Below are 15,813 nucleotides of genomic sequence, written 5' to 3'. Positions count from 1 at the left end.
CAGAGATAAAATCCAGAACCCTAAAGTTTTATTTCAGACAAAGGTCATACACACAGAGACAAAGGGGGAGGCAAAAGAGAGTCCAAAAAAACGGTGTAAAAGTAAGCGATGAAGAAGCCAAGCAGGAACACAGGGAAGTTAAAAAGAAAAAGAAAATGAAAAAGGGAATACAATCTGGGAAATGTCTGGAAAGCTACGCTGTGTAAAGTACAAGTTCTGGCAACTGTAAAGTGAACAGTGGTTTGTGTATATACTGAAGAGACTGACTGGCTAATTGAACACAGGCAGCATGTAAAAAGCAGAAATATCGAGCAAAGGGCAGAAGTAAACCAACAGACGAATACAATTCTCCAAATTAAAGTGGAACAACCAAAAAAAGAACCAGAAACGGGGGAATTTTCTGTCCTTTCACATTACTAGAAGTAATTAGAGCCACAGTTAGTATTTACATTTAGGTCCTTATATATTTGGACCTAACTAAACATAGTTTACTGAAATCTATTCCAATTATAGTTATATATTGGACATGGACATAATTACTAGACTCTCAGCTTTCCTTTGACTGCATCCATATTTAAATTAGATCAAGGGTTTAGGAGTTTCAGCTCCTTAACATGTGTCACTTTTTAAAGGGACCAAAAGGTAATTGATTCAAAGGCTATTTCATGGACAGCTGTGGGCAATTCCTTCATTGTATCACTATCAATTGAGCAGATAAAAGACCTGGGCTTGATTTGAGGTGTCGTGCTTTCATCAGGAACATTTTGCTTTGAACAGACAACGTGCAGTCAAAGGAGCTAAAAGCTATCCTTAAGCTGCAAAAACAGAAAAAAAAAGATCTGAGAAATTGCTACAATAATAGTAGTGGCAAAATCTACAGTTTGGTACATCCTGAGAAAGAAAGAAAGAAAGAAAGAAAGAAAGAAAGAAAGAGAGAGAGAGAGAGAGAGAGAGAGAGAGAGAGAGAGAGAGAGAGAGCGAGCGAGCGTGAACTCAGCAATGCAAAAAAACCTGGACGTCCACAGAAGACAACATGGATGGATGATTGCAGAATCATTTATATGGTGATGAGAAACCTCTTTACAACAGCCAGCCAGGTGAACAACACTCTCCAGGACGTAGGCGTATCATTATCCAAGTCTACCATAAAGTGGAGACTGAATGAACGTAAATACAGAGGGTTCACTATAATCTGCAAGCCACTCATAAGCCTCAAGAATAAAAAAGGTAGATCAGTCTTTGAACTGTCAACCTCTACCAGAGTGAAGTAAGAAAACAGTATGGAGAATGCGTGGAACAGCTCGTGATCCAAAGCATACCACATCATCTGTAAAACCGCGGAGGCAGTGTGATGGCCTGGTTGTGCATGGCTGCCAGTGGCACTGGGACACTAGTGTTTATTGATGATGTGACACAGGACAGAAGCAGCCGAATGAATTCTGAGGTGTTCAGAGACATACTGTCTGCTCAAGTCCAGCTAAATGCAGTCAGATTGGACAGTGTTTCATAATACAGATGGACAATGACACAAAATATACAGCCAAAGCAACCCAGGAGTTTTAAGCAAAGAGGTTGTATTCTTGTATGGCCAAGTCAGTCACCTGATCTTAACCCAACTAAGCATGCATTTCACTTGTTAAAACTTTGGACAGAAAGGCCAACAAACAAACAGCAACTGAAAGCCGCTGCAGTGAAGGCCTGGCAGAGCATTAAAAAGGAGGAAACCCAACACGTTGTGATGTCCATGAGTTCAAGACTTCAGGCTGTCATTGCCAGCAAAGGGTTTTCAACCAAGTATTAGAAATAAACACTTTATTTTCAGTTATTTAATTTGTCCAAGTACTTTTGTTCCCCTGAAATGACGGTATTGCGTTAAAAAAATGCTTTAGTTTCTGAAAGTTTTATTCAATCTTTTTGCTTAACACACTGAATTAAAGCTACATCTGAGTTGTTTCATTTAAAATTCATTGTAATGTACAAAACCAAAATTATTTTAAAAAGTCTCTGTCCAAGGTAAGTCCAGCTTTAAATGTTTAATCTTCAGTTGAAACACATTGTGAAGACATCCCACTATATGAGCTGCAATAGTTTAAGCAACAGTGAAATATTAAATTATGAAGAAAAAGTGCTTTAGGATCATTTATGTTGCATTTTTATTTGAACTGTACACAGCCACATAACAGCATCACAGGCAAAATCTTTGTGTATTTTTTAAGTTGTTTCTGTTAAAAGAAATGTTCAGTTTGAACTTGAAAGTAAAAGCAAAACTCACAGAAGACTCATCAGAGGAGACGATCCATCCCTAATCTACAAAGGTCGTTATAGTCAAGTCATCTTCTTCTCATCACTGCTTAATCACCTTGGTTTCCTCTGCATGACTGTCTCAGTCATGCAGCTGAGCTTTGTATCGCTACAATCTGTCAGCCCTCTAACGACCCTCCCCCTTTCTGTCCGCCCACCGTCTCATCAGCGGTCTCCCGTTCGAAGCGCCCGTCCAAATAGGTTAAGCCAGTTCAAGGTGTCCTGATGCCAATTTCACAGCTGACACGCTCTTTTAATGTCATTCATGGACCTTCAGCACAGCGGCTTCTCCCCCCATCACCACCCCGCCTTTCTGTTCTTTGTCACCATATTTGACTGCGCTGTGACTGTAGTTAGAGAAGATCAATCAGTATAACGCTTCTAGATTATCTTTCCTATTCAAATGCGAGCTTTCACCGCCCTTTCCTCTATGAAAAATGGTCACTGGATTTCGACTATGAACTTGTTATGTCATTATGCCATTTCGTTGGTCAGATACTGTTGCAGCGTCTTGGACACTTCCTTCAAATGACCTCTCACCAGCAGTCACGTCAGGTCCAGAATGTGATGAACTAAGCCTGTCCATTGTCGATTCAGCTTCCTTATTAAAGCAGTTTATTGAGGTTCAGCAAAAAAAGTCATAAACATATGCACCAACAGCAGAAAAATCAGACAAAGAGGGACTAACTTTGGTTCTTGTGGTTCTCCAGTGTATTCTGGAGGTGAGTTTGGCAGGTTAAGAGGGAGAATACATGCTCATAATTCATTAGTACAGCCATGATTCAGTTTTTCATTTCTAAGGACATACTGTCCTGAAGAAGAAGGAGAAGAAGAAGAAAAAATCCAAATGGCAAAATTATTTTAGTGCAGTGTCCATAATTACCTGAACCACAAAGTCTAAAAGCTTGTTAGAAGTTACATTTTTATTTTTATTAAGCGTTACATTGCATCACATGCTTTTATTTATTCTATTTCTGTTTCTGTTGCTCTGCACAGACCTCTTTCTGAAAGAGGCGGGTGTAGCTGCAGCTCCAGTTTGATTTAAAGTTGCACATGCTGAAACCGAGCTCAAAACTGTGCAGGCGTGGAAGAAATAATGAGCTGTGTGTTATTTTAAGCTGAAACATACACACTCTGGGGACATGTGGTACTTGCATTAACTGGTTAAAAAGGGGTATAATGTGGAGCCTTTAGTAAGTGTAAAAAAGTGATATTCAAACAATAGCATTGCAGATGCTGTGGCCTCTTTAGCGTGTCACTCTGTGGCTGGAGCAGTATGGAGATCAAGCCAGCAATAACTGCATAATCTTCTCCTATTCGGCTTGAATCTCTCCCCTCTCGCTGCTTTGCTTTGTTTTTTTCTTTCTTGCCCGTCCCCTGAACTCTGTCTCTATTCCTTTATGTTGTCTGTTTCTGTGTCCCGGACTCTCCTTGTCTCCCTCCCCCTCCTGTCTGTCTGTGGCTTTGTTGCAGCTGACCAGGAGAAGAGGGAAAGGTCACACTGTGTCTGAGGGATCAAATGGCTAACCTTTAACCCCCCCCCACTAACCACTGAAGTCACACAACAGAGAGAACACACACCACATGCAACGTTGCGTGTGCAAACATGCACTCCACAGTAGATCTGCATCACTAAATACAGTATGTATATGCTGATGAGGGTCTTAAACTGTATTTTATGTGCATTTGAGTGTGTGTGTGTGTTGCCAGTGGAATGTGGTTTACTGTGTAAGATTAAAAGCAGGGGCTCTGTAAGTTTGCGTGTGACTTCTTTCTAATAGCCCTGTAATCCTGCTCTCACTAGGAGCCCCTAATGATTGCAGCTAGACTGGCATGCATGACATCACACACACGCACACGCGCACGTTTACATGATCTAACACATGGCTGCATATAAACATACAGGATGGAGACTCACATACACACACTTAGGAAGTGGCCCAACGTGTGCAAACAGTTTCACACACACACACACACACTCTCACAATAATAGCGTGAGGTGCGACACAGCACACAAAGCTGGAAAAGTGTGTCACAGGCATCTGTTAACACGTGTACATATGCTGACAATTGTAGACAGATAATTATATATAAAATATGAATGTGAAAAGCCGGTATACACGCATTTACTGTATGTCCTCCATGATGGGCCTGTCTGAGAAGCAGATGTGGATGTACACCCTGGGGCCAGGGCAGTATTTACACACAGAGACAATCTCACAGTCACATTCTCAAGTCAAGAAGTGCGTTTATGTTTCACGCACACACACACACGCACACACACACACACACACTTTAAAAACACACGCAAAACTCACATTAAAGCATTTTTTGATGATGGCTTTGTGAGTGTTTGATGTATAGTGTGGCTAGTGAGAATATTAAAGGCTTAAAATTTACATCCAATGCTTACTCAGACAAATCTGAAAGCAACATATTTCATTTTATTCTGGATTAAATTCATTCATCTTCAGGGTGCCTAAATCATCGGTTTTAGCTGACACGCCTGTGAAAGCATTAGCATTTAAGAGTCCAGACACAAACACAGGAGCAGCGCATTTTTGCTTAGCCTAGCTCCGAGATGTAGTTGATTGACCCATTTCGGTTCTTCACATTTGTTTCAGTTTCTAGTGCTGTTAGCAAACTGATGAACCTCATCACACTGATAAAAGTAACAAAAACAAGTAAAAGATTTAACAATTTTTTTCAAACAAATGTAAATTTATAATCAATACCTCCCAATGGCTTAATTTATCAGACTTTAGGTGGATATTAGTGTGTCTCTGTTTTTATTATTCCTTGTATGAATGCTCTTAAGCAACTGCACATCTACCAAATACCACACAGTCAGCTAGCTGTCTGTGCACTGCCCTGGTTTTGTAAATATTGGAATAAAAGCACTGTTTTGCAGCCAGTCTGCGACAGTGGTATTCCTGCTTACACACAGGCCTGGGGAGAAGGTAGACTGGGCAAACAAAACACTGCATCTAAGAGTGAAAGTGAATGTGGTGCATGCTAACATGCTAAACAACACAATATAAACACATTGCAAGGAGAAATAAACAGACCAGATGGCCAGTAGAGCAAAATCTGAAAAAGAAGGATGCCTCACTCAACCTTTAAAGTGTTATTTTCTTCATGCAAGTCAAGTAGCCTTTTTTTAGCCTTAAAATTCATAATTAGAGTGTAAAAAATCCATTATGGAAGCTGTGCAGTCTATACATCACCCCGCTCTTGTGCTAAAAGCATGTGGGAGTGATTGCCGTAAGATTTGTGTGGTGTTAATTGTTTTGAGTCCACACAGACTGCTTACAAAGATCCGCCTTTTAGTATCTGTTAAATTTTGGTGATTAGGTTTGTCACTTCACCATTTTTGGGCTGCAAGCAACACGTGTGTGTTATCAAACAGCAGATGGCCATAATGATGCAAACCATTGAAATGGCACATGCTTGTAATTAAATGAGCCAATAAGCAGTCTTTATTGCCATGTGCCATATTGGTGGGAAATGCGTGTAAAATTAGGACAAAGCTATGGAGGGCTTTAAAAGAATGCCTATTTAATTTTTAAATGTTTGCCTGTGAGTTAAACCCAGCCCTTTACTTCCTGTTCCTGGGGCCCTGGTGCGTTGTGCATCCTGTGTAGTGAAAAGGTGATTTTTGCACTGGTTTGTCTCATTTACACACACCATAGCTCAAAAGTTTGCACATTAGTCAGGTAGAAGCCGGATGCCTAATGCAGCTTGGGATATTTGGTGAGGAGGTGAATACAGTAAGCATGTTTTACAGAAAAATAAAACTTGCACAGGGCCCTGGTTAATCACTTTATCCATATTTGCCATTTATGGTCTCAAACAGTCACAACCCCTCCTTTAAACTGTAAATATTTAGCCATTTTTGCCAGTCATGCAGAGATTTAACAAATGAAGTACAGAGTGTATTTTATTTGTTAAATCTCTGCATGACTGAGTCAGCTTTGAACTACTGCTTTGAACTTGAGCTAAGCTTGGTTCAAAGCTGATTAGCTCATAAAAAATAGGTTAATATTAATATGTGTGCATGAGAAACTGAAACAGAGGTGAATTGTTCCTTCTTTATTTGAAAATAAAACAAAAGTTGTTGATGAGATCCTCTGAACGATTCATTTTTTGTTCATATCCAGGTAACGTTACTCGAGGACACAGTAAGGCGGGAGTGTCAAGAGAGGGAAGAGCTAACTGCTGCGCTGTCTCAGGCTCGCCAGGAGCTCCTCGGGCTGCGATCCCAGGCATCTCATCAGGACACCTTAAAGCTTTCACTTCCAGACCACTTGGAGAGACACACACCAACAGGGAACAAAAATGTACACAAACACGGTCAAGCCCGGGCACCGCTCACTCGCTCTTTGGCCTCCCCAAGCAGACTCCGGCACTTCGCCCGCCTGCACAGACAAAGGCAGAGGCCAGGGCACGGGTGGAGAACAAGTGGGATTGGGGAATTTGGAGTCCTGGAGCAGTGGGAGAGTGCTAGGTGGAGAAAAACAGAAAGAGGTGACACTGCCCAAACTGAAAACAAGCTACACAGTGAGTGAAGTCAAACGTAAGGTCAATTTAGTGATGGAGAGGAAGGAGACGCTCTGAAAAGCAAGCCAAACAGGCCTGTACGTGTGTTAATCAGTTACTGAACGAAGCAGATATCAATAGTAGTTTAATTATGTTTTTTACATTCGTTTTAATAGCATCTTATTTTTCTTTTAAACTAATTATCTGACTGACTACTTTAAAAGTTGCACACACACACACTCAGATAAGGCACTGCGCCTGAGTCCTTGTTTGCACACTAGTAAACTCTCAGTACACACACTCAGCAACAGATATGCACTTGTTTTCTCACAACCTGACTCACGCAGACTCACTGGCACGCACAGGATTTCACAAACAACGCACACTCAAATACACACACACACACAGCTTTAAGGAGCATGACAGCATGTCCCTTGCCACCCGTGGACACAAACAAAAGGCAGGCAAACACAAAAGAAACTGTATGGTAAGCATCCCCAGACACACAAACACACACACACACACACACGCACACACACGCACACACACGCACACAACAACAATTACCCAGCCTTCTCCCCTGAGGCTTTGTGTGTTATTGACATCATTCACTCTGTGGAAGGTCTTTCCATCCCCTCCTCCTCCTCTCTTTTCCTCTTCCCCTACATTTGGGATAAATTGGCATGATGGGAGAGATGTGTGTGTGTGTGTGTGTGTGTGTGTGTGTGTGTGTGTGTGTGTGTGTGTGTGTGTGTTTGTGGCATGGAACTATTTTCCCTGCTTACTGGCACACATGCACACAAGCCTTCGCTCACCCCGTGTCCCTCTTTCCAATCCATCTGCGAGACAATGCACATGTGCACTTCATTCACTTAAAAAAGGTGGGGGGGAAAAATTATTATATCCTGCCAACATTTCCTGTTTGCCAGAACACACACATATGGTTTATCTGCTAAAAAACCTTTGTCGGCGTGGAGAGGATGTTCTCAAACAAAGACTGTGTGCCAGTAAAACCTGCACATATGTTCTTCGAAGGGTTAATAAGACATTTACCACAACACGTAAAGGGGGGAAAGTTTACCTCAAGTTGACTGTCATCATTGTAGTAATAAATTTGCTACTGGTTAATTGCATTTTTCAATTAGGTTGTCACTTACTTCAGAGGCTTCCACTTGCTGTAAGCTTTGGTGATTCTATTGACTTCCTTATAATAAAAACAACAAGATACTGGTTCTTAGTGTGATTTAAGTGCATTTTTTGTGCTTTGTAACAAGCACAGTGTTGGTTTCCTGTGTTTCAGTGTGTGGCCTTGTGTGTGTTTTATACACTGCCTGTGACTTTGCCGTGTGTGAGTTTTCAGAGAGTGATTATTTATATCCTAACTCTACCATCACTCACCTTAAGTCACAGAAAGTTCTTACTTGTATAATTGTGTCCATAGTGTACTGTCCATTTAGGTGTAAGAGGAAGACTTGGCTTACTTCTTCAAATTTGAGCTACATTTCTTCTTCTTCTTCTTCTTTTGTTCTATATTAGTTTTTTATATACATAACTGCTTGTGTGAGTGAGAAAATAGGCTTCACAGTGGAATCTTGACCTTGATCTGGAATTGTTGTTAACAAAGCAATCCCAGATTAAGCTCTGTGTACTCACTTATCGCAAATCTTCTTGCCTTATCACATGACCTTCATCACATGGAGTTTGTTCAGTTGTTATGGAATTGTAGAATTTTACTCTTTAATATTGTGAGCGCTTCTCATGCACGTGGGCTCTCAACTGCTAAGGTGAAACTGGATAATTCACAATTTAATTAATCTTTTAATCAACAAATTATCATGGACTATGTGTAAATGATGTGTAAAAAGTGTAAAACAAAATATCTGCAAAATCAAACATTTTATTATTAATCTCACAGGAACATTTTAATTCGATAAAGAGGAAATTCAAGTTTCCAGCTAACAGTTGCAAGCTTGATTAGCAGCTGCTAACTAACATAGGAACAATATGCTGGTGTTCACTCGCTAAAACCAGAGTGATGACTTTAGCCCATTATTAGCCAAATTATTGCATTAAAAACACCACAAACACCATCAGGAGTACAAGTTCAGTGATGTGAATTCGCTCATGTGACATCTAGCACATAGCTAACTGTTACACTGTTAGCTGTCTCAGTGTGGCCGTGCCCCTAATAATGCAAACTTTAAGCATTAATATCCTTTAAATGTGTTAATGATTAAAAGAAATCCGAGCCATTGAATGGAAGACTTGCGCCATCTCCATTCACTTCAATGGACCTTTTTTGTTTTTTTACAGGAAGGGCAGAGTCTTACAATAGCTATGAAAGTTAGCAACATATGCTAGCCATGCTAGAGATATAGCAGCACAGAAGTTTAAAATGCATTTTTAAATTTAAGAAGTTAAAAAACAACCTTGTATGTTACCGGCACATATTTAAACATCCAGGAACTATTTGATAGTGATGTGCGGTACCACAGATTTTCTTTCCGGTCCGATACCAAGTAATATTCAGGGTGGTATCGACGATACTGATCCGATACCGATACTTTGTACAAAAACTTATTGTATTTATTGTATCTCAAATTATAGCATCATAATGATTACAGGACATCAGATTACTTGTTCTTATCACTTAATAATGCAGAGTTCATCATATAGAAATAAAAAAAACTGAAGTTGTGCGCTATTTGAACACCTTGCCTGCCTGCTGCACTAAAGGACTCCGTGAAAGACGTCTGTCTCGCCCTAGCAGCACCTGTCCCTGTCCTCCTCTTCAGCCTCAACATTAGGGATGGGTATTGATAAGATTTTCATGATTCCGATTCCATTTTCAATTCTGTTTAACGATTTGATTCTTTATCGATTCTCTTATCGATTCTTTTTTTTTTTTTTTTTTTTAAAGAGAACACTAAGGTCGATTAGCTTAGAACTTTGTTTTATATCTTCTCTTTGAACAAGATAGAAATTTAGGAGTAACATGGCCTTACAATCATTTGCAAAATTGGCAAACAATTCCGAGGAATTGAAACAGGTCGAACCGGTTTTCGATACCCATCCCTACTCAACATACGCTCGTCATATTCTGTGATATGATTTTCTCTGAGGTGTTTGACAAGGTTAGTGATGTTGCCACAACCATACATGCCAACCCTCCCGATTTTTCCGGGAGAATACCGAATTTCAGTGCCCCTCCCGAAAATCTCCCTTAGCCACCATTCTCCCGAATTTCTCCCAATTTTCCACCCGGACAACAAAATTGAAAAACCATATCGCAGAATTCATAGCGCGGCCCAGCCAATTCCAGTTTCCAACAATGGCGGCAGTGACTTAGTTTTAATATTACTCTCATTTCTCTTTCTGGGTCGCAAAAAAACTTTTAACATATTTTCAGGTGAGAATGTAGCTGTGTAAACTTCAAATATCTGAGCCGACCGACACATCGTCTTCAAACCCCCGCGGTCTTTCGCTACTCGGGTTAAACATGATATATAAGTCACTTTGATAACTGAGATTAAAGTTATTAGATTAGATTCAATTAAATTTAACTTTATTAATCCCTCGGGAGGGTTCCTCCGGGGTTTTCACACAGCTGAATAAACGTCAAACAGAAAATGATTAAACAGAAGAGTTTATGCCAGCGCCCGGTTATATTTTAGATTTGTGAGTGCGCACGCCAAGGGGCTGCGAGACATTTATACAGCCGTATTTCGCACATGACTATGAAAGGCGGAAGAGGAAGTAGTTCCTTTGAATGTAGACAATCCGAATGTTATCGTTTCTTTCCACTGTGTTCCTGTTAATGATAAACTACAAATTTACTCTAAATTACTAAAATATCAATATTTTAATGTGAGAATTGATTCTAGAACATAAATGATTGGTATTGGAGGAATCGATATTTCAGGATCGATACGCACATCACTACTATTTGAGGGCTACATGACCCGACACAACTCTGACTTACTCAGGGGCTCTGATAGAAATAAAGGGGGTTTTCTATGTAGACCAAACCTATTCTTGTGTCAGTATATATGATATATTAGGCTTCTGATTGGCCATCATTTCTAATTAAAGCTACATAACTACCTGCTGCTCTTGACCGCACATAAGATTGTTTTTTTGCATTTTGATGCAGACAGAGATTTAAAAATAGTGCTTATGTGGATGTGAAATGTCAGTTTGAAAAAACACCTGTGCACCTGTGCGTGTAGCCTGAGATGTTTTTGGAGTCGCTGGTTTTTTGGCCGTATTCACTGCCGCTTGAGGCTAGCTAATCGTGACAAACAATATGATTAGAAATCTGTTTAGTATATGACAGAAAACTACTAGGTGATTTACAATAAATCAAGGGTCATTTTCTCAAGTGTATGGAGGTTTGGTTACCAAACCCCGTGAGCCCATTTCACGGTGTACATTTTCATTTGCCAAAACAGAAAAAATAACGTTGGATTTAATAACGTCAAATAAAGGCTGGTAGTACACAGTACACGCTGCCTCTGTGATAGTGATTTCCTGTGGCACTGAATAAAATAGAGCCATCATTATCGTTATTACTTGCACTGTGGTTTTCCTGCTTTGCAGAGACAAAATGTCCACCATGAAAGGCATCTGTTCCAAACATGTGCTGCTCAAATTCTGACTTTTGACCTTTGTTTTATCTTTGTTATGCATCTTACCTTCATGACCGGCATATCTGCTGACTATATGAGGAGCTAACCCCTTTTTTTAGAGATGTTAAAATGGTCTCCCCACCCCTCGTCTGTAACTGCCACACTCACGCTATCTGCTGTGACTGCACACAGTTTCTCTCTTCCTTTCACCCTCAACACAAACACCCATCTCTCTCGCTCTCCCTGTACCTCTGACATACACACATATACACACACACACACACACACACACACACATAAATCTGCCTCCATGTCAATACTCTTAATCGCTTTGGCCTTCTTTTGGTATTCAACCCTTGTGACCCTGATGCTCAAAAGCAATTCTTTCTTCACTTTATTTTTGATCCAGTCAGCTCTCTCTCTTCTAGTCCCCTCTGTTCTCATACTGGGGACTATTTCTTTGCTCTTGCCCTTGCTTTGTAGCCCTTGACCTGGTGTCCTTCCTGGTGTGTGTGTTTGAAAACGACCCACGGGGCATGTGTGTGTGAAAAAAAGATGGTCTGAGTAGATACAACTGAAGTCCTTCTTGTAACATCACTGATATGACTCCTTGAAACTCCTTCTAGATCTCGATGCAGGCCCACAGCATGAAGTTGGCACAAACGACGCTCTTAAACTCTCAGATTTGTCCATACACACAAACATTTGTACATACACTCACTTATGTCACACACACACACACTGGGAGTGTGATCTCCTCAAGGTAATTATCATAGCAGGGCAGGCATGCACACGTGTCTCTGGGGAATCTGTGCAAGTTCCTCGTAAACACACACACGCTCCAGGGAGTGGCGTGTGTGTATAACTAAGCCCTTGTTCGTCACTGGGTGTCCCTGAACGCCTTTGTCCTACGTCGATATGGTCGTTTCGGAATTCGGATGCCCCGTGAGCCCTCCCACACCCCATAATTAGTGTCACCAAGGCAACCAGAGAAAGAATGCTTGTATTCTTGTCATGGTGGCAACTGCGTAAGCGCTGGGGGCCGGAGGTGCTAGTTGTAGGTGTTGGGAGTGGGAGGGTGGGGGGTGAGAGACCTCAGTCTGTCACTTCATGTGGTGTCCCATGGATGCTTCACAGACCCGCAGACAGGTTGTGATACCGTGGATGGATCAAACTTTAAGCCTGGGTGATAATTTCCTTGTCAGTTCAGCTAACGTTTGCATTTTTTTCCCTCTGAGTTGAACATGTAACCTGTTACCTGGTATAGGTGCCCTGTGTGAAAATGTAATTACTCCCTAAACCTACTGACTGGTTGCGCCACCCTTGGCAGCAAGAACTGCCGTCAAGCGTTTGTGATAATGGACAATGAGTCTTTTATGAGGCTGTGGAGGAATTTTGGCCCACTCTTCTTTGCAGTATCCATGGTTCCAGTAATTATGGCAAGCAACAAAGCAGCCTCAGACATCACACCACCACCACCATGTTTGCCTGTCTGTCATGTATGTCATGAAATGCTGTGTTAGTTCTACGTCAGATGTAACAGGACTCAAACCATCCAAAAACTTTAGCTTTTGTCTCGTCAGTCCACAGAATATTTTCCCAAAAGTCTTGGGGATCATCAAGATATTTTTTGACAAAGAATTTTTCTATGGGTGTTGTTTTTGCCCAGTGTCTTTCTTATTCTCGTTAGCTGGGTATCGGGATCTCCACCCTTGGTCACCGCCTGGCACACATTGCACCTGACCCCTATGGTGCCCCCTGCAGGTGGTGGGCCTACAGGAATGTGAGTCCATGTCCCTTCTTTGGGCTATAACCAGCACGGCCCCGTGGCCTAAGGCCCAGTCACCAGGCACTTGACCTCAGGCACCCTCTCCAAGCCTGGCTCCTTGTCATTTGTGAGCTGTGGTGAGGCCAGCTGCTGCTGAACTTCATCGGTAACAAGCGGATGAGCAGTCAGGTTGCAGCCTACCTGGTCGTGTTTCTACAGTAGAATAACTGTTGCCATCACTTTGAAGTGTATTTGTGCTGAATTTCATCTTTGTTTTGTGTTGTTTGTGTTCATACCCAAATGCTAAGAGAAAGATGTGTCCTCATTAGGATAGGGATTTGTGTTGGTGTTTGGGATTGTAGCCTCAAGTGTTCGATTGTTAAGTAATAATTTTGATACAGTGTGTTTCAGGTCATTTTAGAGAGTAAGATGAAAGTAATGTAATGGGTGGTATAATGAATGATTTTCTCCTTGGAGTAATTAAGTAATGTACTGCATTACTTCTAATAAATGTGTTATGTCTAATGTGTGTAATACATTACCTTTTTGAGTAATGACTCAACACTGATCACAACATTAGACCACACAACATACAATTAATTTGCATAAATGTAATGTGGTGCTTAGTAATGGTGGTAACTCTCAGAGCGGAGCTAATGAGAACCCAATAAGAATCGCTAAGAGAACTGATAAGGAATTGAATCAATAAGTAAAATGTATCATAGAATCAGAATGGCTAAGTTCTTATCAATTCCCATCCCTAGCCAATATTCCTTAACATCAAAAGGAGCCAGTTCAGGTGGTTCGGGCATCTGACAGGGGTACCTCCTGGGAGCCTTCTGGGTGAGGTGTTCCCAGCATGTCCCATCAGAACAATGCCCCGGAGCAGACCCAGCACAACTGAAGAGATTATATCTCTTGGCTGGCCTGGGGACGCCTTGGTGTTCCCCTGGATAACCCTGAGGTGGGTAGGGAGAGGAAGGTCTGAGCTTCTCTGCTTAGGCTGTTGCTCCCACCACCTGGCCTGAATAAGCAGAAGAAAACTGATGGATGGATCTTTCTTATTGTCATTCATGAACTCTGACTTTAACCAGTGCGCCCCAGGGTGGCTGTGGCTACAATGTAGCTTGCCATCACCAGTGTGTGAATGTGTGCGTGAATGGGTGAATGACTGAATGTAGTGTAAGCACTTTGGGGTCCTTAGGGACTAAGTAAAGCGCTATACAAATGCAGGCCATTTACCATTTAACTGTAACAAGTGAGGCCTACGGGTCTTTAGATATTGCTCTGAGTTCTTTTGTGACCTCCTGGATGAGTTGATGCCCTTTTGGAATAATTTTGGTAGGGTGGCCACTCCTGGGAAGGTCTGCCACTGTTCCAGTCTTTCTCCATTTTTGGATAAGGCTTAGAAATAGCTATGTATCCCTTTTCATACTGATAGATGTCAATGATTTTGTGTTTCAGCTGTTCTTGAACTTGTTTAGATCATGGCACGATGCATTTCTCTTTTAGCCTGCTTCACATTGTCAGACAGGTTAAGTGATTTCTTGATTCAACAGGTCTGGCAGTTATCAGGCCTGGGTGTGGCTCAGGAAATTTAACTCAGTTTTCTAAAAAAAAAAAAAAACTTGTTTAATTACAGTTAATCCATGATGATTTAACAAGAGGGAGCAGGGAGCTTTTCACACAGGGCAAGGTAGGTTTTAATGGCTTCCCCCCCCAGCTTACTAAAACAAATCATTGATTAAGAACTGCACTTTATATTTACTCCGTTTATTGTTGACTAAGTTGACTAACTTTTGGTAGATTAGACAAGTAGTAGTTTTATTTCCATCAAATGCTCACATTAAACAGTCTGACAGCCTGGACAAGACGGCACCACGATGATTACAACCTCAAAAACTAACAGTACAAACTAAAAACAGCTACTACACACTTCAAGCAAGTGAACACAATGTTTTGCTCATTTGGAATGAAAGATCAATAAAACTCCTACAGGAATAAAAAATGTAAAAAAAAAAAAAAAAAAAAAGCTACATTGAAAGTCTCTGTGTCATATACTGGCAGAGAACCACAGGTAAACCAGCAAAGACATATTTGTGAGTAAAGATTAAACATTTTATGACATTTACTCTGGTCATCAGTTAACTGTAGTGCCTGTGGGTTTGTTGAAGGAGAAAGGGGACAAGATGAGCATGATGAGCATGCAAGTCCTCACAGAACAAACTGAATGACCCCAGGAGCCACAGAGCTTCTCTTGTAGCAACTGGTGGGTCTCTACTTTCCTCTGCTGACTGCTTTTGGTAACTACAAGGCTTCAGGCAATAAAATCCTGTGAGCTGAGCTGTCACTGAACAAAGTGTTCCCTGCATTAAATACTGTGTTGTTGCCATCTTTGACATGATCAAAGACATTCTGTAAGTAAGTGCCACTTCACAGCAATCTTGGTAACACTTCTGGTCAATTTTTGAGGATTTATTTTGAAATTGTATCTTACTTTAATGGATATAAAACCTGCAAACAGAATCGCAAAGTCAAAACTGCTCTCCAGGCATGTCTTAAAATTAAGTTTAACAG

At 41.1% G+C, this 15,813-nt stretch overlaps 1 protein-coding gene across 1 annotated transcript in view; it reads left to right on the top strand.

The window, feature by feature from the left end:
* Positions 1-8,059, top strand: part of lekr1 (Leucine-, glutamate- and lysine-rich protein 1) — a 99,598-nt gene extending 91,539 nt beyond the window's left edge. The window contains 2 exon segments of the mRNA XM_085245464.1: positions 6,462-6,707; positions 6,709-8,059. Coding sequence (XP_085101590.1) covers positions 6,462-6,707; positions 6,709-6,918 — 456 coding nt within the window. The 3' untranslated portion in view covers positions 6,919-8,059.
* Positions 8,060-15,813: the final 7,754 nt, after the last annotated feature.

Source organism: Mchenga conophoros, linkage group LG14 (assembly GCF_057382185.1).
Source record: "Mchenga conophoros isolate Kocher_MC1m ecotype Shallow Benthic linkage group LG14, M_conophoros_male_GT1.1, whole genome shotgun sequence".
Classification (NCBI taxonomy): Eukaryota; Metazoa; Chordata; class Actinopteri; order Cichliformes; family Cichlidae; genus Mchenga; species Mchenga conophoros.
The sequence above is the reverse complement of the archived record's forward strand: the minus strand, read 5'-3'. Positions and strand labels throughout refer to the sequence as shown.